This window comes from Rhodnius prolixus, unplaced genomic scaffold (assembly GCF_049639745.1).
Source record: "Rhodnius prolixus isolate KJV_2025 unplaced genomic scaffold, Rpr scaffold_1, whole genome shotgun sequence".
NCBI lineage: Eukaryota > Metazoa > Arthropoda > Insecta > Hemiptera > Reduviidae > Rhodnius > Rhodnius prolixus.
The window spans coordinates 52,631,197-52,656,337 of NW_027411581.1; the positions used below are offsets into that span (position 1 = coordinate 52,631,197).

At 33.4% G+C, this 25,141-nt stretch overlaps 2 protein-coding genes and 1 pseudogene across 11 annotated transcripts in view; 2 read left to right on the forward strand and 1 right to left on the reverse strand.

Moving 5' to 3' along the window:
• The window catches only part of pip (heparan sulfate 2-O-sulfotransferase pipe), a 115,904-nt gene extending 113,725 nt beyond the window's left edge, over nt 1-2,179 (reverse strand). For both annotated transcript variants that reach the window (XR_012455671.1, XM_074119468.1), the window contains exon 1: nt 1,681-2,179. Coding sequence is in view for 1 of the 2 variants with exons in the window: in XM_074119468.1 (XP_073975569.1) it covers nt 1,681-1,778 (98 nt within the window). In the remaining variant the exon portion in view is untranslated. The remainder of the gene's footprint in view (nt 1-1,680) is intronic.
• The window catches only part of LOC141449686 (probable tubulin polyglutamylase TTLL9), a 43,401-nt gene that overhangs the window by 4,987 nt on the left and 13,273 nt on the right, over nt 1-25,141 (forward strand). For 6 of the 9 annotated variants that reach the window (XM_074119355.1, XM_074119358.1, XM_074119351.1 and 3 more), the window contains 4 exons: nt 22,860-22,951; nt 23,286-23,449; nt 24,855-24,930; nt 25,024-25,130. In XM_074119355.1, coding sequence (XP_073975456.1) covers nt 22,860-22,951; nt 23,286-23,449; nt 24,855-24,930; nt 25,024-25,130 — 439 coding nt within the window. Of the gene's footprint in view, nt 1-20,189; nt 20,397-20,666; nt 20,777-21,320; nt 21,378-22,682; nt 22,785-22,859; nt 22,952-23,285; nt 23,450-24,854; nt 24,931-25,023; nt 25,131-25,141 lie in introns of those variants that run through there. The other 3 variants (XM_074119363.1, XM_074119373.1, XM_074119390.1) reach the window with 3 other exon arrangements.
• Nucleotides 20,946-21,096, forward strand: LOC141446421 (U4 spliceosomal RNA; annotated as a pseudogene).

Here is a 25,141-nt window from a genome sequence, read left to right on the forward strand (position 1 = left end):
ATAATATAAATATAACATAGATAAAATTTGCGGTCTCATTGTTTACAAAATATACTTATTATTAATAAGAAATGGATAAGTAACCAAAATTCAAATTTGAAGAAAACTGGTTAACCAAAAAGTACCACTGAATAGATTTTCCTTCTTTTCCAAAACTTTTTCCGTTGATTTTCTTTAAACTTGGTATATACTATCCACCTGCAGGTGAAGCTGAAACGTTTTTCCGACAGGGGATTTCATTTAAGCGAAGATCTAAAGAAGAAGCGAGTTAAACTCTTTTTCCTATTTCCAGTTTTCCAAAATTTTCAAAATATTCACTAAACTGTACAATTTGAACTTGGCCAAAACATAATTTAGGCCTGGGAGTTTTTTATTTAAAGGACAATGATGGTAGGAGCTGTTTACATGTTTAAGAGAAAGGAAGGAATTAGCTGATTGGTAGTGGACTTGAATAGGGGCATTTTAGATATAACGGGTTTTTAAGGTGTCCTTAAACTGGATGTTCTTGGATCTGAGTATCCAGCTGAACTTTTAGATAGTAGAGGACATAAAAATGGCACAACAGGAAGCCAAGAGCAATAACTTTCTTTCTCATTTCTTTTAATTAATTTATTTTCTAAAAATATAAAACTAATAATCAGGCTCATAAACTTTGCTTACAAATACATGCATTATGATACACGAAACATTATAAAGAAATACCTATGAACTGATGTAGTGCGGCTTGCTTATAGATTGTAAGTATATTTAGGGACGCTAATGATAGAAAAAAAGTTTTTATATAGGAAAAAACCTACAGCTTGAGAAAAATATTAAGAATATCTTGTAAAATGTCTAAATTGGTAGCGAATAGAATAGATTAGGAAGGCAATATAGGGTAGACGGAGTTCGAGTAGGCGGTTTTGGTTGTAGGAATTTGTTGGAACTATTGGAGATGTTTTCATGGAATCAGATGATTTTACTATGACATTAAGAATCATTGAGGAGTTGGTTCTGAATTGTAGAGATGTTTTACCATGTTTTACACGTTAGGCCCCGGGGTAGAACAAGATGCAGTGTCATTGTGGTCTGATGATCACTTTAAAAAAGAGGAGTTTGTCTTGTAACCTTCGAGTGGACCGGGAAAAGTAGGTTTGTTTTTTCAGTTCAGTTTGCCCTAGATATAGCTAGAGAATGTTGGTTTGTTCTCTAGAGAAAGACTGATAAAGATACTTAAAGTGGTCAGTCCGAGAACCAATAAAGGGAAAAAAGCCCTAGCCTGGAGTTGTGATGAAGGTTATTTACCTATCAAAAACCAAATTTAGGCCAGAGTTTTTTAACAAGCTTGATGATTGAGCATTTTTTTTAATAGAAATGACCGAACATTTTATTATTTTGAAGGTGCTCCTTAATTACTTTTAATGTATAAAATTTTTTAAATTTTACGTGCAAAGCGCCCGGTAATTTTCTCTCGTAAATTCAATTTAAGGGTAATTTGGGTCCTTCCTACTTCTGTGATAGGAAGGAAAAAAAATAAATCAAAATTTTAAGAAAATTTCATTAAAAAGTTCGACTTCTTTTCTGAACAATTTTTTTTTGTTTTTAGCGGATTTCATAACTTAAATTTTGATAAGAGTAATTTGTTTGAGCCGTAACAGACTTATTTTTAATATTTTATAAAAATGAATGAATATCAATTACCTTTTTGGCAAGAAAAACCTCCGATGTTTGAAAAATGTGTCCATACTGGACGATGAAGTACCAAGATATCCTGATCCTGAGTCTTTAGCAAATCGCATGACCGTCCTGGTACGTATCGCCGCGAAATGAATAAACACCCGTAAATAAGATCGAAAAATTTACCGGCTTTTACAAAAAAAAAATATATAAAAAATACCAGTATTAGTCAATGATCAAGACTCCCAGACACAAGAATATGACAACAATAAATAATAATCACTATGTTGTTTAAGGAAGTAAACAACAACAAGAACGGAAATGACGATAAACAAACAACGCCACCACCGATAGTCAAGTTGACTGGTGTGCACTCGGCGATGTTGTGCAAGACATCAGTGTTGTTCAGTAAACAGCAAACCTTCTTGTCGGTCCCTTCTCCGCAACCCCTCCCTGCCTTTCAGGTGCCCCCCGTTCTCTGCAGATACCGGCACTACTCCACTTCCCGAACTGCATGAGTTCACTATCGCCCCACCATCATCAACTGTGCGTGTGTTGCCACCTGTGTTCTTGATAACTCTTATTACTACTGGATGGCGCTTAGCTTGGTAAACAAAGCAAGAAGAAGTGCGATCTCCTCTCTTTCTCACTTTATCTTGCACGTCAAAGAGGAAGTGTAGCTGATATACTGCATCTTCCATCTTGAATTATCTCAGGAAATACACTTTTGAGGTTTAATTACAGAAAATGATGTTTAGAAATAGTTCTAAAAGTTTGCGCTTACTTATAATAGTCTGCATAACTAAAATAAAATGTGATATTTGTTTTAGATGCTACCTTAAGACTTGACGATAACCTCTTGGTAACAAAAATCTGCCAAACAGAAGCGCGATATTCCTGAATCACTAAATCAACGTTTCACTTTCCTCCTCCAAAAGAGCTCCAACAATTGAAGCTCTATTAACAGTGATTCTTAAACTATAGTTTAATTCAGAATAGCCACCAGAGAAAGGCATGAGGCAATAGCCACGAATACGTACCGTAGCTTTTTATTAGAGAATTTGTGGCCTCAACAAACAACTAAATAGTTGTGGCCATTTCACAACTTGGGACAGTTTAGAAAAACACACCTTATCTATTGATTAGAATAATTATTAGTGTAATCCAATGTTCACAAAAAGGCCTTAAGTCAATTGGTCGAGTTCAATGCGATAAATAACAGATAGCGAGAAGATTGGCTGAAACACCATTTTATTCGGGAACCACACGCTTTTACATCTTGGTTATTAATGGCTATAAATCCATTGTCAAGAAAGCAGCACAGGTCAGCCGGCATGGTTTATTTATTCTATATTTGTCGTTGGCGCGTTGAAGTTTTGTGAATCGTTAAGAGTGAGGGTTGGTGCTTAATTTTTTTAGTCAAAGATCATTGCGAACAGTAGAAATAAAGGACAATCTAATAAATTGATACGAAACCATTCCGGGGATTCGCATAATGTGAAGGACAAGTTGTTTTCTCTTCTTTACCATATTAAATTCATTCATCGTGATACTTGGAATTATGTAAGTGCAATTGCGTGCACATTTAAATCTAGTTAAGTGTATTTCAGAAAAAGAATATATAGAAGCGGAAAATACAGAACCTCGGAAGCAAACATTTTGTAAAGTACATGGTTGCATACCTCGGATCATAACTCTGATTATGCCACTTATACTTTAACATTAGTTTTATGTATAATAATACATTTTACCACAACAATAACTGACAGACAAACATTACTGTTGCATTACTTATGATTTATAGAAAATAAATTAATTTCAAAACTCAGCGGTATTTACAAATATGGCAGTTCATTCTATTTAGGTTGATCAGCCAGATGATATAGTTTTCTCTTTTATTTACTGATTGCTTTGTAAAAAAAAAGAAAAGATAAATGTTAAACGCTTCCATCAGTAAATATTAACAGAGCCTTAAACGGATTACAAAAAATATACAATAGAATCCATAAGAAACACAAAGGAAGTTATTGCAAAACAGTTTATTGCTTGGCTTACTTTTCACTTATTTGGGCCGAGATGCCGTGGTTTATTAAACTGCCATTGTTGAAGTGTGGCTGAAGATTTGCGATCGAGTCCATGAAGATGATTCCAACGTCTATGATGTCGCTGTTTCCATTGTCGTTGTAGGTGCCGAGAATATCTTATTTATTGTGAGGCAAGCAGAGGTGGGCATCTCGCCTTTTCTGGGTTGCGTAAAAAGTGTCTTGCCTGTTTGAGCGGATGTGAATTATTTTTTGAAGCAATAAGTGTACTATGTGCAACCCCTACTGGTGCCAGACGAATCCCTACAGAACCCCGTACAGCCCCAGTTATCGAAGAAATCTTAGAAAGTTCTAGCGAGGATAGTCTTTCCACCAGCACCTGGGAACGCCTAGTCCGAATGTTCCTGAGAAAATGGCTTCACAATCTATAAGATGGTGTATTAGAGTTTCCTCCATCTTCCAACAAGTGCTATCCAGTTCTAGACTCAGTTTCTTTTGGTGCCCACGAGTCGACAATGGCCCATGAGGAAACCTTTCTTTATCTAAGAATGGCTCTTCAAAATCTGAAAGAATTATCAACAGAAAATTGTTAAATAGAGAACCATGTCTCCAGGAATATATTCTAGGTCGAGAGATGTCAATTTTCCTGGTGTCTCGTGCAACCCTTCTCACCAAGTCAACTCCAGATATTTCAAAATAGCCCCGAAATAAAAATTGAGAGTGTTCATTAGCCATTTGGATTATGAAGAAGAGAACTTCTCTTTAGAGTCAATCAATGTCCACTTGAATCAAGCTAACAGTGTTTAATAAAACTATGCAAGAACTAAAACTTCGGTAGTAAAACTTGGGGCAAATATCTAATTGGTCTTTGGTTCAAAATTTAGGATACACCATTGCTCTTAAATACCACATTTAGTGTAATATGTGTTCCTAGTTTAACATAACACTAACGATGAGTAAAAGTATTAATAAATTCCGAGTTTGCAGAGAAACTGATGCAAATTTGTCACTTACCACTACAATAATCATAGTAAGATGCCATAGAGGGTCATTTGAGTGTTTCATACCATTATATGTCTGTCATATAATCCATTTACCTCTCCCCCTCCCATGGTTTGCATAACATCATTGTAAGGATCCAGTACCACTTTCTAACATGAACTTACCGTATGTATAGTTATGGGTTACTGGGGAGATTCGACAATAGGTCAATAAGGAAAAATAAAAGTAACCAATTATAATGTACGAACATACTTGGTAACAGACGTACTAGTAATAACACTTGGTTAAATTGTTATTGAATTATTTACAACATTTATATAACAATGTAATAACTAGTTATGTCATTGTTATTAATTAAATTATAACTTTTGGTTTTATTGCATTCGCATCGTCATAATAATTGAGCTGTAATCGTAGCATCATAATGAGAAACAGAGACTTCCTTTCTATTCTTTGCGATTCTTTACCCTGGAGATACAGAGCTTTATTGAACCCAAAATTCTCTAAATACCCTGAATCATAGAACGAACAGATTACACAATAATTTTTTTTAAAAACTTGTACATTATTTTGCAATAATGATCACTTATTTTTTACTGCAGATAATGGAAAAAAAAAATACAATGGAACAATTATTTGAGAAACGACTTTCTCAAGAAATTAAACCATTTACAAAAAAGGATAGCGTGTTCAAAAAAAAAAAAAAGAAATTGACCACAATTTAAATTTTAATTAGTGGACTTATCATTAAACTTAAACATAGTTTAATGAACTTTGGACTACATAATTAACTGCCTTACTTATCCAATGATATGGTGGATATTCCGAAATTGTGAAAGTTGCGATATGAATTCTGACAAAAAAAATTAACAATTTAGTACAAAATTAATAAAATATAAAAATAACGCGGTCACCATTCATTCTTTTTATTGATATTTAATTTTGTAATACGTTCGTTCTAAAAAAAAAAAAAATGCTGCTGAAGAAAGCGTGACGTCACACAGCTCCCCCAAAGCCTCACTAAATTAATTATCATCATGAAAGAAGTTTTTGCCTTTATAAGTTGAGCCCAGATCGAATAAAACATACTGTTACAGAATACTCGTAAATTTCAATCTATTTAGTCGCACTTCCGATCTATTGATGTACTTCCTTCACAAAATTTTGGTTATTCATTTCTTATTCTTAAATATTAATCAGAAGCACCCAATAAGAAAGAAACGTCACTTAGTGGAGGGCTTAACTAGCCAGTAATAGACCTAGCCTTATGCGATGAGACTATACTCTACTTAAACTATTGTTAAACTAGACATTTCCATGATTTACTTATTTAAATTTGGAATTTCGGTAATATATCTAAACCTGATAATATTAGGCAGGTAGTGAAGCGGTACCATACACTGGAATGAAACATTAGAGGTAAACCTGCCCAAACTTTTTCACGAAATTGCCTTTAGGTACTTTTTGTTTTTTTGGGACAATGTAACAGTTCTTACAAGTAATTATGTGTTCGACTAGTAAATATTAGGTGGGATTTGTTCTTTTGAGTCACTAAAATGTTAATAGCTATTACCAATAGCTCTTTTAATTCCATTCAAAGTAACAAATAAGAGCCATTTGCGAGAATAACTCAAAAAAATTGAAAATCAATTAAGTAAATTGGTGCTACTGGTCTGTTAAGTTTATTGTAAAACTTATTATTGGGTTTTCAACTTTGAGGAGTTTCCTCATATTATACCTCAATATTATAGCAAATACAACGAACGAACCATTTGTAAAACCACTTTTCAGCGTTCAGAAAATTTGCACGAATGCAATGCTTCGATGCTTCAAGTGTTCCCCTCAAGTGAAAAAAGTACGGCGTCCACCAGTCTTAACGTAGTAGCTGCCTTAGAACCTTCTAAAAGAAACTGGCATGCACACAATACCAGAGCATGCAAAACTTACAATAGTTCTCCAAGTTTTAGCAAATCAAAAGAACTAACCAAAACGCCTTAAATTTCAACATTTTATGAGATTAAAAGAAAGATGCATTACATGCAGTCACACTTTCCCATTCTCATTTGGACAATAAGTTTTAGAAGAAACAGAGCCGTAAATAATTTTATTTTAAAAAAATCAAAACGAGAGAAAAGTTGACATTTATCTTTTTTTTAACAAAACGGCCCACTATTACTGTAGATGTCGTGTTTACAAAGGTTTTGGTGAATTAGGAGGGGAAAAAAGAGGAAAATTCTTAGGGAAATTGTGTATTAGTAAGAGCTAGCTGGAAAATCACTTTTTTTTTTAAAAAAATCTAGGTTTCCGTTCTATTTATCAATCTACTTTTCTACATACTTACCTACATAGTTTAGTCTCGCTGTTGTAAACATTTTCAGCTATTCTTTGAACGAAATAGCTGGCGTCTTTTAATTAATACCTGTCAATATTTATTCAGTTTCTATTAAAGCTCTTTCAATGCACATTGGCATTGTAAGGTGGTAAGCAAGTTTCTTTCCTGCATTGTGTGGACAAACACTTAATCTGCTTTCAATATATTTGGTGCAGGCAACCAGCAGAGTAGGCGAATTTGCAAATGAGCAAGTCTACTTGCCCAGAGAGTTAGTATCTTTCCCAATAAAAGGATTTCAAAAGCAGATAACCTGCGTCTAACTTATACAACTTGATTACACTTCCTAATTCAGTGCTCTGATACTAAATAAGTATGCAAATAAAATTTGCATACACGTGCTTCAAACTATCTGGTCAGGAACCTATTATGTATGTACGGACGGTTCTAAAAATGAAGATGAAGTTGCATGTGCAGATTACGATCCTCATTCTCGCCAGCGGAGAACTATAGTTTACCATTATTAACCTCTGTAAATAGTAATTGATATAAATACTCCTCCTGTAGTTTACGATCCTCAGACACTTCCACACGGTTCTGACAAGGTTACAAAGTTGTGGAAGTCTAACAAGAAGTTGGTATTACAAAGTAAGTTCTTAAACTCGAAGCAGTGATGTATCTGTGAATTTGGCATTGGTAACAGAACTATAAGGCTTAAAGAATTGTAAGAAAGAAGATGCACTATCTCCAGCTGTTGCTCTTCAGGAAGAAAAACTGGATCTATAGTTGCCATTTAAAGAAATTTCCATAAACTTCCATTTGGTAAATGAAAAAACGACTTTGAAAACAGTCAAAAAGGATTCTTTTACGAGTACAAATGGAACATCTGCAATCTCGGGAAACCCTGGTTTAGCGACTTTCCAAATTAGATGGTTCCAGATTAGATAATCAGGCCATTTGCAGGATCTTCCAACATAAAAAGGGCAGATGGAAAAACTCTCTGTGCCTTACATGTATAATAGACATAGAATTTAGACACCTTGTAATGGACTACAGTAAAAATTTAGACGAAAAAAGAAATCTCCTTACAGAATCTATATTCTGTATCACACACTTCTTAATAAGAAAACTTAATTTAGGAAAACAAATATTTCTATTTGAATCACTGAACATATTTGTAAAATTCTCGTAATTTATCCTGCACGAACTTAAAAATTGTTTGAGTAATTCTTAGTAATCTTTATGACTGATTTTGTCATTTAATTATTAATTAAGCGGCTGGCTGTGTAGATAAACGCTGTCATAAAAATAATATTGTTTTTTAATAATAATGTTTTCGCACGATCAACCATTAAAATTTCTTTTATACTTTGTTTTATTTCTATCGTTTTAAAAGAAAAATTAGATAGAAATTATTGACTGAAGTATAAACCACCCAGTTAAATGAGAGATACGAGTACCTAGAAACGTTCTAAAACGAAAAGTTTGTCTGCTCATCATTTTCGACATATGAATTGAACAACGGTTTTAAGATCTAAAAATTAGCTACAAGTCCAGCTTACAGAATACCTATTCTCCCTGTTCTCCTTGTTGAATGAAAAATGACCAAAAATAGAGTAGCTTTTTTTTTAAAGAATCATTCCATTAATTGAAAATCAAAACAGTGAAACCAAGTATGCGTGTTTTTCTTTTCATAGGCACATCAAAAAAATGCATTTCTGGCTAAAACTTCAAAATTTAACACGAGCAATTACTTCCTCTTACTAAGGATAAGTGAAAGTAAAACTCTGGATTAATCCCCAGGGATTTAGTGCTTTATCTTTAAGAAAATCATAAAACGTTATTTTAAAAAATAGTCTTTCTATGTTTGGTTCTTACGCAGATCATGACGCACGTTTTATTATTTAATTCATGAGACTCTAAAACTTTATTCAAAAAAGCTAACACGTTCAAAATATGTACTTCTTTTTTTTTTCTTCTTTTTTTTAACCTGTAGAAGCGAAAGTGAAACTGCAGTGAAGAAATGCAGAGTTAATTTTGAGAACGATAATAGTTCCTTATTTCTTTTTTGGCAGTAAAAACTTTATCTGCTGGACGAACTGGCCAGCGAACAAACCGTGCTGCCAATAAAGTACTGTGAAAGTGTGGCCATATTAAAGTTCATCAGTCCCACAGACAAAATGCACGTTCACAACTACAGATTTACTTTCTTGAAATCTGCGAACACGCACTATTACAGTTCTTTAAGATTATACACTAACAGTTGGTTCCTAGCACAGCGATTTAATTTTCTCCTGGCGGCCTGAGAAATAGGTCATATGTGTCTGTGTTTTAATAACAAACTTTTGTTACTCATTTACACCTGAAACCAGGTTACAGGGTTAATTTGAAGGCCTGCTTGTTAATTTAAGTAAGTAATAATCTGATTTCATCTCAGCTAACCTCTCTCCAAGTAATTTCTTCTAGATAGTCCAAGTATTTGGAGTTAACGTTATTTATTATGCAACAATTAGCTTTCCTAAAACTCCAATTTAACTAAGAAGATCTTGCAGGATTAATTATAAATATTCAAAACAATAAGTGGAAATAAAAACCATCATGAGTTGATAGAACCTATTAAACTCGAGGTTCGGACGTTTTAGGATCGAACAGAGTTCATTTTGAGGACGATAATTGTTCCAGCTAAAACTTTACGAGTATGTTGGACGAACTAGCCAACGAACAAACAGAACTGCTATTAAAGGACTATGAAAGTATGGTCATGTATAAAGCTTGTCTAAGCTGGATGTTACTCAAGTAGTACCTGAATCCCCTTAACAGTGTCAAGATGTAAAGAATCTTCTCTAAGCAAAAAGGTATTCCACAGCTCAGTTCCAACTGAGTAAATCTACCATCAATTCTAATTCTTAAAGCAATCCTTCAATTCACGCTCTATAATACTAAGTGACCATTTTGGTTAGGATTATTTGCCAATTGAGAATAAGAAAAAAAAATTCGAATCACCAAGAGTATAATCGTTTCAATCCACCCATCTATTCTACAATTGACATTACTTAATAATTGTGCTACTACTCGAGAGCGATCATCCATGGAGTTCGGAGTTTGCGAGCTGCCACGTTAATAGTGCTGACCGCAGCAGTCTGAAAGGATAAGATAGACCTTCACTACGTAACCCTAACTTAACCAACTGTCGCAGTACCTGGAACAAATACTCAAGCCATCATTATTATTTTAACTAAGCGCGTCAACATCTGAGTGTTCACTAGCGTCCAAAGTCATTTTTAAGGCCTAGAGCACACTCCAGCAAGCGGAAAGTAAGCTGTACATCTAGAGAAAACCAAAAAAAGTAGGGTGCAGTCGAACCTCGGTATTATTATTATCATTGAAATTTGGAAATCATTATTAGAACATTTTTGATTCACAGTTAACCTGCTACCTAAGTCCCGATTAAGTTACTCGACAATCAGTAAGCGTGGATTACGACTCTCCAGTAGTTTATTATAACTATTGTTACGGTTGTCAGTTAACTCAAACAAGTATGAAAACGGATTGACAACCAACACAGATGTTGTTCGTGTCCTCAGACAGATGATACCTGACAACGATCTTTACGAATCAAAGAAACTTTCTTAAAGTTAAAAAAGTTTCCCCCCTGTATTCTGTTTTTTAAACTGATATAAATTACACTTCTTGTAATTAAGCAAATACGTTGTGTGTAATAACTTTCTATGCTGTAATTTATAAAAAAAAAATCTTTTTCCACTGTTTATACAAACTGCTCAGAAATCATTTATACGTTACTTTCACTAGAGCGTCTTGCAGATAAAAGAAATACCTCATAAATTGTAGATAAAAGAAAGAACTTAGAAATGATACTTAAGTTAGTTAAAAAGAAGATTATCTAAAAAATAAAACTCAGAGGAAAACACTTATACTTCATTCCCTTATCACAATTTACTAAACTTAATTTCAAAAATATAATAATAAAGATGGTTGATATAAATATTACACTCATAATAATATTCCAGACATTTTATACTTACAAATATAATACAGGTTTTGTAAGAATTTACTGAACGGCACTTCTGAGGAGAGTTTAACTAAGTTCATTCCTTCTCAACAAGAATACCGCTTATTTAGAATTTACTGAACTAATGTTTCAAATAAAAGCAATAGGTCTACACGAGTATTTTGTTTACAAATATTTATAGAAAATCATTGGAAATGGTTGCAAAAAAAGAAGAAGCTATAAATCGAGGAAACATCTATTGTAAAGTGAAGTGATATTTCTAATGACAATTTGGAATTTTAATTGCATAACATTATTCCGGCGAAGTGACGACATTTAATCGACATCGTCCAACATTCAGACAAAATAAAGACAAAAGCCCGCATAGTTAGTGCAATGTTTTGAATTTAGGGTATCATATTTTATGTTCAATTACAGGCACTGAAGGTAGCCCAAATAGAACTTTTAATCACTGTAGATTTAGCTTTATAAAACCGCTTTCACTTCTCGGTGCAATCGCGAAAAAAAAAATCTTTTTATTGATTTTGTTCCAAAATTTGTAGCTTTTTTATTGGCTGGCACTCATAAAAAAAAATACTGTAAAAATCAGAAATCTGCACTTTGTTTCTCTTAAAAAGAAGGAAAGATTGGAAATTTAATTTGCAATAAAATTGACTAACTAAATTATAATTACCTACTACCACTAATTCTATCGTACAACCATTAAAACTAATAATTTTATTATACTGCCATACACTAAAAATGAAATCCTGAAAATAGAAGCGATAGGCATCTAGGTACAGAAACGTGCACCAAGTTACAAGAAAAATATTTGAACTAATTTCCAGACATTTGCGTGAAACGGAAAAATCTCATTTAATAAATTGGTGCCTTCCGCTAGACGAACTTCTGTTGGACACTTAATAAGGAAAAAGGCTTTAGTTCTAAAAGCCAAATCGAAGCTAGTAAAGGTAAAAGAGGCAACAAAAAAATCAAACAGGAATTTTAATTTTGTCTGATTTTATCGCTCAAAAGCACTAGACCTGCACAAAATCCTCAAACTTGTCTAGGTTCAAGTCTAAAAATATTAAGAATGAAGTGAACCTGGTTAAGAATAGATTTGAGACAGGCTCGTTGATACCTGTTGAGACATCGTGATAAAAATTAATTTGTATATAAATAAAATCTAGGACAGTAGGACTAGTGGCTGGACATTTACGTATATAAATGGCTAAAGTAGAGGAATTTTGTATATATTTTTTATTTACTTCTAAAAAAAAAGGAGAAGAGGCAGTCTCGGCTTACCATCCATCAAATCGTAATATAAATTTGGAAATAAGGTTATTCATTTCCAAGTTATCAGATAAAAGATTGAAAATGATTTTAGAAGTACTTAAGTAAAAATAAAGAATTATATTCTAGAAAAAATGGAGCCAATTCTCACACGATTTTATCTTACCGCAGTTTTTATAATTAAGTTTTTCTTGAAACTAGGAGTTTATATTGTAAAGATAGCTTTTTTATTAAAATCCAAATTCTAAATCCATAAAATACATTTTTTGGACTCAAATACTCAATATCGAAAATTTCACATCAATAGACTGCTTGTCTACACTGAAGTTAAGAGGAATTAAAATCGCATTTCAGGCGCTTCAGATACGTACGTCAGCGATATCTTAAGGGAAATACCACCAAGTTTGAAAGCTTCCTGGCTGGAATGAGCTATCCTCTCCATCTCAAGTACCTCCACTGCATTTCCGTGTCCGAAGTGATGTCACAAAGAGGCAGCAAGGGCTACTTTTTTTTTTATAGTTAGGTTTGTAGTCTATGATCCTTGTTTTCTCAATTTGGGCTATCTTTGAACATCTAACACTGTGGCAGGAGGTCCGGGTAGTGTAGGATCCACCCTATGTTCTACTCGGTAGTTGGAACTAAAAAGAACCAATATTAACTTAAAACATTCCAATTTTCTACAGTAATTATGAGAATTTAGCAGCAAAAGAAAGTTTACCTTTTTTTTTAACTCAAACTAAAAGATCTTGGTCTCTATCAAGACGGTAAGTAGATAAATGGCGAAAGTTTTGAGGTTACAATAATAAATATCTAAGCCAGGTGATAACACTATTACCCAGTTTTAGCGCAAAATAAATTGCACAAGCTTATTATAGTGGTGTATAATAATATTTATTTAAGTGGAACATTAATTACAAACTATTAGCAACTATTAAATATGACACACATGCGCTGGATTGCTTTAGTAAATTTTAAAAGCATCACTAATTTAGTATGAATGAAAAGCAAGGATGAATTGCGGCTGACAAACTCCATTTAAATTTCTTTCACACAATTTTTGTAATGAGCTCTAATTTCCGCTTTTTGTGATAGCGCTTTAAAATTTGTATACGACTGTTGCAAGAGAGTTGGTGAAATATCTTCCACCAAAATTGTCTTTTCACCATATGCCACGACAATTGGGTAATTCGGGATATTAGTAAGTAGACTGGTTAACCAATCTAGGCATCTCTCTTCCCTTTATTGGTCTCGAACGTAATGGCGGATTTTTTTGAAACCTGTCTGTCAAGTTTCAAATTTACACAGCCTTCTTTGTAACAACTCGATTGTTAGCTTGGGTCAACACGCAAAAATGTTGTCCAAGAGCCCGGCTGACACAGCTGATTTTGAGAAGATTCTATCGATTCTATCTTCTACAGATATCTATCAGAGTCCTGGTTGGATACCTTACCTTAGAATTTGCCGTTTAAGAGAACTATGTTTTTTACCTGCCTTCTTTAGCGAAATTTGAGATAGAGGCATTAAAATCTATTCTTCTCATGACGTGATTGTTTGGAGAGTGTGAATCAGTTCAAGATATCAGAACTGGCTAGCGGTGGAAGAGCTCTCGCCTTTCCTCAACCAGCTGTAAACCTTTTGAGTCCTAAGTCGAAAACTGAATTTTGGTTGCTGATTGTTTTTTCCTCTCTCTTTCCCGTAGGTACTGGACCCAGAAAGAGACTTGGTTCCTTTCCTTGAATAGAAATAATGCTTCCAGAAGACAATGGCCCTGTAATAAACAGTTATTAACCAGTAATTGCGTTGCGCGATGCTTGCAGTACCACAGTTTTGGCACGCCATTGCGTTCGCTGCAAATGGTTTGGAAACTATTAAATTGTGAAACACACAATATGTATGAAATCCTTGATTAAAATAATAAACAAATCAGAAGAGTAATCTTAAACAATGTTAATAAAAAATGAGCATTAACGCCCCATTTAAGCGAGAAATATATGACTATTAAAATAACTAAAATAAGGAAATAGAGGAAATTAACACTACTAAATGATCTAGTTAACTGCAGGAGTGGCAGAAAAACGCAGCTAGTTAAATTTGCATGCACTATAAATTTTCTAGTGTTTTTTGACATGCATCCTTTATTCTAAATTTTTTTTTTGCCTTAATTATTTAGAAGAATAAATCTTCTAAAGCCAGACTGAATATATTGGCCTGTTGTAGATCAATCACTGATAGAGCAGGTGGTTTCGGATTTACTTGTATCCTTAATAAGCCACTATTTTTATAAAACCTCAGCAATTAGCTGCAATTGCTCGAATGTTTATTCTTTGCTAAGTAATAAACTCAAGTAATTTCGATCAAAATTGTGTTTGAGTAGAGAAGCATACAGCGTGCAAGATTATTAACAATCTTCAGTCGAGGTAGCTCAAATCATTCACATGAATACAAAATGAAATTATTACTTACACTGAAGAGCAATTTCTAAACAGGATACTACACTTGGGAAAACCATTCTTGCTCAGGAAAAGTTGACCATAACCTAGCACTTTATAGCCCTGTTGACAACTTCACCAGCCTTCAGTACTGTTTGCAATTTCAAATCAGGCATCAATAGAATCGTCCGTGAAGTGTGACAGATGTGAAGTTGCGAAGAAAACCATCTTCTACGAAGAGCGGGCCAATAGATATTTCTTTTGTCTCTACATCACAAGCTTCTTTCTGATAATTTACAATCTTATTTGATTCTTCTTCGCAATCGTAAATTCTATTCTCACGCATTTTCTTAAATTTTCAATTTTCTTAAATTAAAAAAGTAAAAATAAAGTAACAGATACTTCGATAGAACCTCTAACTTTATCACAGGTGTAAGTTGTGAGAAAAAATAAATTAAAACAAATCTACAACTAATATTTCCTTAAGGAAGTTAGATGGGAATCGTACACGTCATTTCCAAAAACAGTTACCCATTGTATTTCTGCCAGGAAATGTTACTTTGATGTAGCCGCTATTCAGAGGAGCACTTTATAAGTATTTACTATTTAACAATCGAAGTCACCTTTGTGCGGAGTACTCACTTAGAATAAACACGCTGAGCTTATACTATTGGGATAAGACGTTTCTTTGGGACACAAGATAAACTTGACTGAAGTTGACAAGATCCTTAAGAAGCGTCACAATATCCTTCCATTTTTGCTGTTGCTAACCTAAAATTATAGTAATGGAATTCGTTAGAATTAAATAGTATTGGAAAAATAGTACCATTTAGTGCGGAATTTAAAAATTTGACACGATTGTAATCACAAAGAAGTAAGAGAAAGTGAAAAATAGGCGTTTTGCGAGGTTTACAATATATTGCGAAAGGTTATTAAGGTTTGAAAAAGAAATAAATAAGTATAAACTATAGGAAATAAAAACGTTCTGCAATTGATGTAACGCTGAATTTCTCACGGGTCCTCTACCGGTGGAAATTGTGACGCAGCCCAAGCACAGTCCTTGACCCCGTTCAGTTCGGTGTAATAGAAATGGTTCTCAGGCGAGTGAGAGTTCGCTAAATCTTCTCAAACACAAACTACCTTCATATCCGTAGATAATTGTTTAGCAGAACACGTTTGCCAGAGGATGGAGTTATATTTTTTTTAGATTAATAAACTGGTTTGTAAACCTCATAAAACATAAATTTTTTAATGGCAAAACTGATTGCATTATTTTTAGTGGCGACCTGAAGCGTTAGGGTAGCCCAGAGGTTAGTGACGCGGCCTGTAAAGATAAGCTCTTCATAAATATACGGGTAGTGCAAGATGGAAACATAAATGAAGTTAAAATCTCTACAAACAACTGATTAATGTATATCTAATGATGGATAATGGATAAAACATGGATAAAAGCAACGTTTATATTATCTAGCACTGCGGATCTAGCCTCATTTTTCTTTCTTATTATTAATCGGATGTCCAAGGACGCTGGACCGAAGGATGCCTCTCTAAAACAAAAATTTGATGTGACCACAATTTTCTCTTGCTATTAACGTTCTAACTTAGACTTTTCCTTCGAGCACTGAACTTCAAAATAGATTTAATACTTCTATATTTGTTGTATTAATTGTTTAATACCGTTTTTACTTTAGCTTGCGGGTAACACTCCCATATCCCACAGCTAACCTGAAGCGAATTTTCGTACAAAAATTATTTAAGTAACAGTGACAGTTCTTTGTATTTAGATACGCGATTTAAAGAAAATCGAGGGTGCCATTTTCGACAAAAACAAACCAAAATCCTGAAATGTCGATTCAGTAAAGACGCTCTTCAGATTTAAGAATTTTAACCGCTAACTTTTAGTAGGATCTTAGATGATAATAAAACGAAATAAAAAAAGATTAAGTTTCTGCAATTTTTAGTTTTAACTAGAGTATACACTTTCTCAAACCATTTTTTTGGGAATCAGGGAACCTCAAACTGTATTTTCGGTGAGAACTCCATACACTAAATTTGATCTTATCGCACTAGTTGTTTAAAAGTTGAAGTAAGAGTATAAACTAGCGATATATGTTATTAATGCCAACATTGATTATAACTTTCTCACGTCTTTAGTAAAGTAATTCACCTGATCGCATAATTTACTTAATTTACGCAGAAATAATTTTTGCATAAATAATGTAATGAAATCGAAACCAATCTTTACTTTCAAAATTATAGTGTCAACCTTTAAGAATAATTTGCAAATTAATGAAGTATACCTTTGGTTTTGTAGTCATTTATTTTATTTAGTTTAAATTTGCATCGTTTGAGTACCCGGTGCTTTTTTTCAGGGCACTGCCGGTTTCCGGAGAAAATCGGATTATCCAGATGCTGGATCCGAACTCGGTATCTCCGCATTAGAATCCACTGTGCTAATCTAGTTACAATGCCAAGTATAAAGGAAATTGTTTGCGGCCTTTCAAACAAACGAAAATTCAGTGAAGTCACACTTCCAGTTTACGGACATGTTAGATGCCGATGACGGAATCTCGATTGAACTTATTGCAATTTTTGGAACTCTAAATCCTGTACAGGAATTTGCCTTCGAACGCTGCTCTTCCTCTTTTGAGATTCAAATAAAGTGAAACAGCAAGGACAACAAAAAGATGCAGAAGAGGATTTTGTGGATTACGAATAGGTTGAGGAATTGTTTCCTCAATTTGTAAGCTCGGAGGCAGTTCCACGACATTCAAACTCATCATCAAGCTCGGAGACAGACCTGCGACATCCTAACTCTCACCATCAAGCTCGGAGGCAGTTCCACGACATCCAACCTCATCATCAAGCTCGGAGGAGACCTGCGTCATCCTAACGCATCATCCCTTCCTACCCCTAATTTTGTTTGCCCAAGTCTGCCCTACTAATCATCTAGTTAATCCTTATACTGCTTTTTAAAAATCTTCGGTGCCCCTTTCGTACAGCTCTTGTTGGTGATAGTCTCCTTTGAAGAACCTCTCCTTGACCCGGAATTACAAAGTTTTACCCAAGCAATGATTTAAACTGTCTGGAAAGAATTATGGCACCGAATCCTTCTCAGAACTTTCCGCGCAGGAAGCTGTGCCATAATTATATCATTGTTTTAAAAATGTATTCTAAAAAACTGCCTCCTAATGCTAAACTTATATTAATCCAGTTGGTGAAAGCTTTTGATAAAGCTAGAACTTCAAACTATTGCAACGGAAATTAGCAATAACTTTTAATCGAAGGAAAGCTTGAGAAAATGGTTAATAATAAACTGTAAATTTGTTACTAAATGACTCGGTATTTTAAGCGATTGTATTATCGCCGGAAGTTTCCGTCCCTAGTAGCTTTAATTAACTTCCTTATTTCATTGAGTTGGTTGTTATTCATTACTTTTTCCTTTTACTTAATTCCTCTTAAAGAATATTTTTCGATCATGTCAAATAACAAATCATTCTCGTCAGAAAAACATTTTCTGGAAAATCGAACGAGGAGAGATTGTATTGCAAAGTCGCTTCTGGTACTAAAAAAGACGGGTTCTCACGGAGTTCGTGATCTGGGCGAGAAAAAATACTACGATTTCTTACTACTTTTGCGCATGTCACACGACTTGCTTATTCAACATGGGGATTTACGACAATCTGCTGTTCACATAGAAACAATTGTGTTGCTTTTTCTCTCATTTAATCATGGTAGAAAGGAAACGGCTAAAGTCATGTGCAAAGAGTTTTTGTAAGTAGCAGAGAAACATTGAACAGCGGCAAACCGCAACTTACTGTCAACCAAAATGGACTTTGGGTAAAGGTATCCCAGAAAATCCATGTTGCAAAAGATTAGTAATGTTGAGTTCGAGTACAAATGCTGGTGAAGTGTTTGAGATGATAGAGGGAAGGAAACTGTGTTTAACACTCCTTTTTCATAATAGCCATTGATGAAGGCACACTTATGGGTCAAATGTTGCAATGAATTTTTAGGACATATACCAAACAAACCAGAGTTCAAATTAGAAAGGGTCAACAAGTAAGCGACTCGCGTAAGATTAATAACGATTATTTTTACCGTTCTACACTTACCAGTTAAGCAGTTAAAATCTATTTACATGACATTTCTCTTTACTTTTACTGAGGAAAAGAATATAATAAGAAATTAGTCACATTTTTACCAATAAATTACCAAAATATGTATTACTTTTAAATATTAAGAAAAACTAAAAACAATAACTTTCATCCAAATTATTCGCTTATCTGAAATAAAATTGAAAATTAATTAATAATACAGGAGTAAGTGGGAACAAAACTGAAGGAACGATAGCTCAGTTTGTAGTGCGGTGGACTAAGTAAGCCTTAACAACCGGGATCAAATCTACCTAAATTCCTCTTCAGATCACTGACCAGTGATCTATTCGGAGGCCGGCGTTGCACTGATCCAGCTGCTAATCACCTTGAGAAGGGACTTTCTTAGATTAAAAAAAAAAATTGTTTAAAAAACCGGTGGTGTTTGTATTCAGAGGACCTTGAAAACATGTATTTCCAATTAGAAAACTCATCGCGACCCAGTACTTCCATTTACTGAGGAGAAGGGTTTTTCCTGTATTTTCCAGATAGCATACACGCTAATCTACAATGAATAATAATGAATAATTATTAATTAATTTTCTGAATGCCAATTATATTTTCCTCTGAAAGCGGATGTACAGCAAGGGTTGAATTATATATAACGTTGGAATGCTCAGCGAAGTATGACATTGTATTAATTTCACCGTGTAAATCGCGGAATTTTTAAGATATTAAGTGAATACAGTCTATTCAGAAAGTGGAACTGTTGCAACACGTCTGAATAGTACTTAATAAGTGAGATGTTCCTAACTCTTGCGGAACTACTCTAAATTCAAGTCGATCGCAAATTCGATTTGGCATTAAAGTGAAAAAACACTAGACTCTCTCTCTTGCGCCTTTTACACATATAATTTGTCTTCCTTTTGTAAACGTGGAATGATCACCACTCTAAGAGAAAAAAAAGATTTGTCTTACTTCTCTGAATAGAAAATTGCTAGGAGTTGCAAGATTTGGTTTCATCAGATGATGCTACAATAAATTTGACAAAATCCACCAACCAGAAATGCTAATTAATGGATTACTCATGTTTAGAAATTTTCTTGAAAGCGGCACAAATGTGTACATCAATAACTTTTATTTGTAAATTCAAAATAATTTTTTTTTTTTCATTTTTGGATGAGAGATGGGCGTAAACTTCCATTCAAAACTGCCATTTATCAGTGCGGTCATATTGTACAATATCGCGCAGAATTAAACGTGTTGATAAAGTGCTGCTTTTGGAAAAAATAGCCGGATGTATTTATTTTCAGGAACAATCTTTGTTTGAAAGGTTTCCTTTTGTTGTTGATGGAGTATCTTATTAAGATCTTAGGATACTTTATGACCCCACTTGTGTCAATCGAGATCTCTCACAGTATCGCTATAGCACCATCAGGTGATGAAACAACTCAATCAGGTTCTGATGGGAAGTTCTAAGAGAAGTGGGAGTCAGCAGTTAAGAGATAACTCACTAACTTCATGGTCAACTCATTTAAATTTGTATGTATATTTATTGCTTTTAGAATCATAGCAAAGAGTTAGAGTATTCAATTTACAAAAGAAATTTTACATAAAAGATAAAAAAAAAATACAAATAAAAGAAATACATGAAAAAAAAAAAAATAAAATCATAATAATAAGACAATAACAAAACTTTGAACTAATTTTTAAGAAAATCTCCTAATTTTAATGATTTATCTACATATAAATAAATATCGTCAACCTTTTGAACATTATCAATAGTTAGTAAACAACTAATTCTTTCCTCAGAACTGTTGGGATTAAAATATTTCAATAAATATATTTTCCTATAACAATGGAAACTGGGACATTCCAGTAAAAAATGGGTAACAGAATCAGGTTGTCGCAAATTACAACAGGTACAAAATTTATTTACATCAAATATGTATTTCACGTTATTTAAATAAATTCTTGTCGGGAATTTTGAACTGGCTAACCTAATTTGGACTATGACTTTGATCTTATTGAAATGAATATTAAATCTGGTATATTCCTCACCTAGTCCAAATGTACTAACATTTCTATAAAAACCTTGCGCAGTGGCAATATCGTAACCAATGAAGGCCTCCTGAGGTGCGATTATTGCTAGTTGAAACTCATTTAAATTTACGAGTTGACACCAGAATATTTTTTATTCATGCTTAGAGAAATCAAAATTTATAACTACAAAAATACTGTATTTTTAAAACATAAAGCTATTGCAGTCCTTCCTCTAATTAGAAAGTATTATTACAGGAAGTATAAGTGGGTTTTATTACTTCAAGTTAATAAAATAACAAAATCAGAAAAGGAGATTAGATTAACAAATCTAAGATCTAAGATCTAAGATTAACAAATAAAATTTAATAGCGAATAATTAGAAATAGATACGACAATAAAACCCCATAATATTATCTGTTTTAGTAGTGTGACTGTTATTGTTGAGGTTGAAGGCCATGAGGTCAGCAAAAGGCCAAAAAGGTAAATAAATAAAAAATGTTTTACAAAATTTGAAATATGATCCCCGAGATTACTCAATGCGACTAGTGTCGGAATTACGATCGTATTTCAAATGTAATTTGCTGACAAATATAGGAAGTGTAGCTTTTCTAATATTTATTCCAAAATAGATTAAACAAAAAAAATTAAAAAAAAGATTAAAGAATTATACGCATTTATTACATACACGTTCTAATTGTAAAGAAAGTATTGCGATCATGTTCGATTGTCGATACAGAGTTTCATCAGAAATGTCGTTTTGAGGACAGCCTATACTTGAGAAAGTGGTTTCAAGAAAATGTGCCGTGAACTCAAAGACAGATCACTGGAAACTGAAACTCGTATATCGATTGGGTCTCGCCGGGGGTCCTAACTGCAAGTTCGCGATCAACTACTTTACCGAATAAATTCTTTACTTTTTTTTAAAATTCTATACATATTTTACTAAATTTGGCGTACAACTTATATTATTTGTAAGATTTATCCAGAAAATAGAAGCTACTTCTTGAAGAGGTGGTTGTTTACACACCATTCTAAAAGTTCAATTTTCTTTACATAAAAGAGAGCCTATGAATTTAGAAAAACAAAAAAATTATTTAACAGATAATGAAGTGTTGTAGAGTTTCTTTCTGTGATGATTTGAAGTTGAATTAGCTGAGTCGAAGAAGTACAATTTAAAAGCATTAAGCTTAATTTAATAGAAAGGAAGATAAATAAATAATAATAAAATAAAGCAAAATAAATAATGGTTTCATAACAAAAGAATATTATTATAAATTAATAATGAAAATGTATAAATAAATATTAAAAGAAAATGCTTTAATATGTGTTAAGAAGTTGTATATTTACTTAATATGAACTTGAGTTTGTTAAAAGATCTGTGATATTTATTCTGAATTTGATGGTTTATATGGAAATAAAGTTCCTGTTTTTTGTATGGAACTCGTCTGAAGGTTTATGACCATGGGTGTGTTTCAGTGTATTAGCATGGGTTATGTATTCTTTTTGCATAGAAAAACAAAAAAAAGAGTTCTATTTCAGTGTAATGTTCAGTCCTTTGACTAATTTATAATAAATAAGGATAAAATGTGTTGCTAAAATTCAAAGTTTAAAAAAAAATTTACAACGAAACTTTCACTTAGCTAAAAGGATTTTTAACTTGTCTTGATAATTTTTCCAAAATTTCCTTCAGCTTTCCTTCAAACTTCAAATAAACACTAAGTACCAATGTTCTTGATTTGAGTAATTTTTCTAATCAATATCTTTTATTATAAGAAATTTTTCTAGGTCCCCATAGAGTGCCATTTTGGTAAGCAGTTTCACAAACTAGATCAAGTTTTCAAGGATTGAAAACATTTTAAATTTCGTAGTTTGAAAAAATCTACAAAAGTAAAACATTTTTAAATAGCAGTAAGAGAATATCGTGTATGTATTTCATTATTAAGATTATAATTAATTTTACAGGAGTATCCAAATTTCCACGGAAGATCCGATATCGTGTGGACGTTTCCTACAGCGCGATTCAAAGAGTATTAAAGGAAAGAGGTTGGCAAATGGTATGTTTTAATAAAATAATATTTATTATGATAATTTTAATTATTAATAATAAATTACAATAACTGGAATTAAAAGAGTTTTGAACATCTGTCTACTTAAAATCATTGCAGTTTGCGCCACGATAGCCTTTACTTTAGCACCTCCATCGGGATTGAATACTAACCTGCGAAAAAATCTAGAAATAGAACTGAAAGAAATTATGCAAAAAAACGAACACAAAAATATCTAAAGTTTAGAAGGTCGAATTAACGTACAGAAGCTCTCTCTACTAGCATAAGCTTCTTCCAGGAATATGGAATCTGCGAACTCTAACCAATCAAATCTGCCTTTCAGGTGGAAGGCGAAAGTGACAATTGGGATCTTTATTGGTGTGAATTGCACAATTTACAACTTGTACTTGATAAACCTCTGGGACCTAACCAAATTGTGCCACATTTTAGAAATTATTATGAAATTTCCAAAAAAAGTCTTCTTGCTAGGAATATTGGTCGTTATAAGTAAGTATTTTTTTTTCTTGGATTTCTCAGTAGCCTCTTAATGAAGTGTTGAAGCAGACTAGACCATTTCTTCATTGATCTTAGAATATATGTGAATATTCCAACCTAACAGCCGAAATGATTCTTAACACTACCAGTACCACTACCGTCCAGGGAAAGATGATTTTGCAATGATTGAGGTTAGCGTACCCACTTTTTAATTGAAGCTAAACATCGTTTTTAAAATGCACCTTACTAAAACCTTCAGACAAACACTTTACCCTTGCAAGACGAAAGTTGCTGTAAATGTTTTAAGCCGTGATGAGTTTCAAGATCCAATATACATTCAATCTCTGCACACGAATGTTTCATTTATTTTTTGAACTTTTATTTGTTAGACCTAAGTCTTGTTAAATCGTCTTTGTGAATTTGCCAAATGCTTCAAGGCTTAGTAACTGAAAGTCTTCAGCGTGAACCCCCTCTTGCGGTGTTCTTTTGCGATCCACTGCTCCACCTTCGTTCTATTAAAGCTAGTAGGATACAGAGGTAGCAGTTTGAGGTATAATTGTGACTAACGAAGCTCCTCTCTGCATCTTATTGGCATAATTGATCCCTAGAATCTTGGAATGGCTAGGGGACAAGATAATGAAACAGAATTCACTGTCACCAAAAGATTTAGCACAGCACGATAAGATTAATTAGGAATTAGTACTTACTAGCAGGCTTCAGAGCCTTAGGGCTGCCAGGCAAACCACGAAGAATCTAATTTGAGTTGATTCCTTTCAACGGTGTAAAATACCTACCTTTTCAATGGCAGCCATACAGCTGTAGTAATAAGATTAATGCCAATGTCAATAAGGTTCTTATCTGAGTCTAAACTAAAAGGCACAAACCAGCACTGTTCTGTCATCAATTAACCATCCGTAGAAACAAAATGTCGTTAAGGGTAATTCGCCTGACGAAGCCCTAGTTTCTTCCTTATACTCAGAAACTGTTCGCTGATAGTCGTAACGCCTAAGCTCTAGGCTTACACTACATGGAAGTATGGTTGGCTTGCCACCTAATTCTGGAATCTTTGATCGAGTTTTCCAGAGACCTTGTGGACCTGAACCTGAAGAGGGAACATTGTTTCCTAGCGGAGGACCTATCACAGGTTGTAATCATGCTCGAGGCAACTGGAGAATTTCCAAAAAAGAACCTTGTATAAAATCAATTCCATGTAAGGGAAATATTCGCAAGATGTTATTTCTTGGAAACGAATTCTTGCTACTGGCCCATTCAATCAGATAAATCCCTTTTAAATCTCCAAATAAACCTACACCACGTATTCCATTACTTACCTTCTAGATTTTCATATTGATTCCTTAAATTATTGTAACATAAACCATTAATAAAATCTTTAATAGGTTATGATTTTTGTAAATAGGCGATCACTTTTAAAACAGGGAAAAGAACAAGAGGCCAAATTATGCGATTGCATTCCTACAACATTTGAATTACCTGTGAGAATTTAAAATTCACTTTTGTCTATAATATTTTAGTTTTATTTTTACCTCTGAAATTTATTTATCTATTTTTACTTCATTTTGTTCCAGAATGACTACATATTATTGTCCGATTATTATAGAAGAAATCCTGGAAGAATTTATATTGTAAAACCAGCATCTGGGAGTAAAGGAAGTAGAATTTTTCTTTTTAAAAAGTAATATCGAT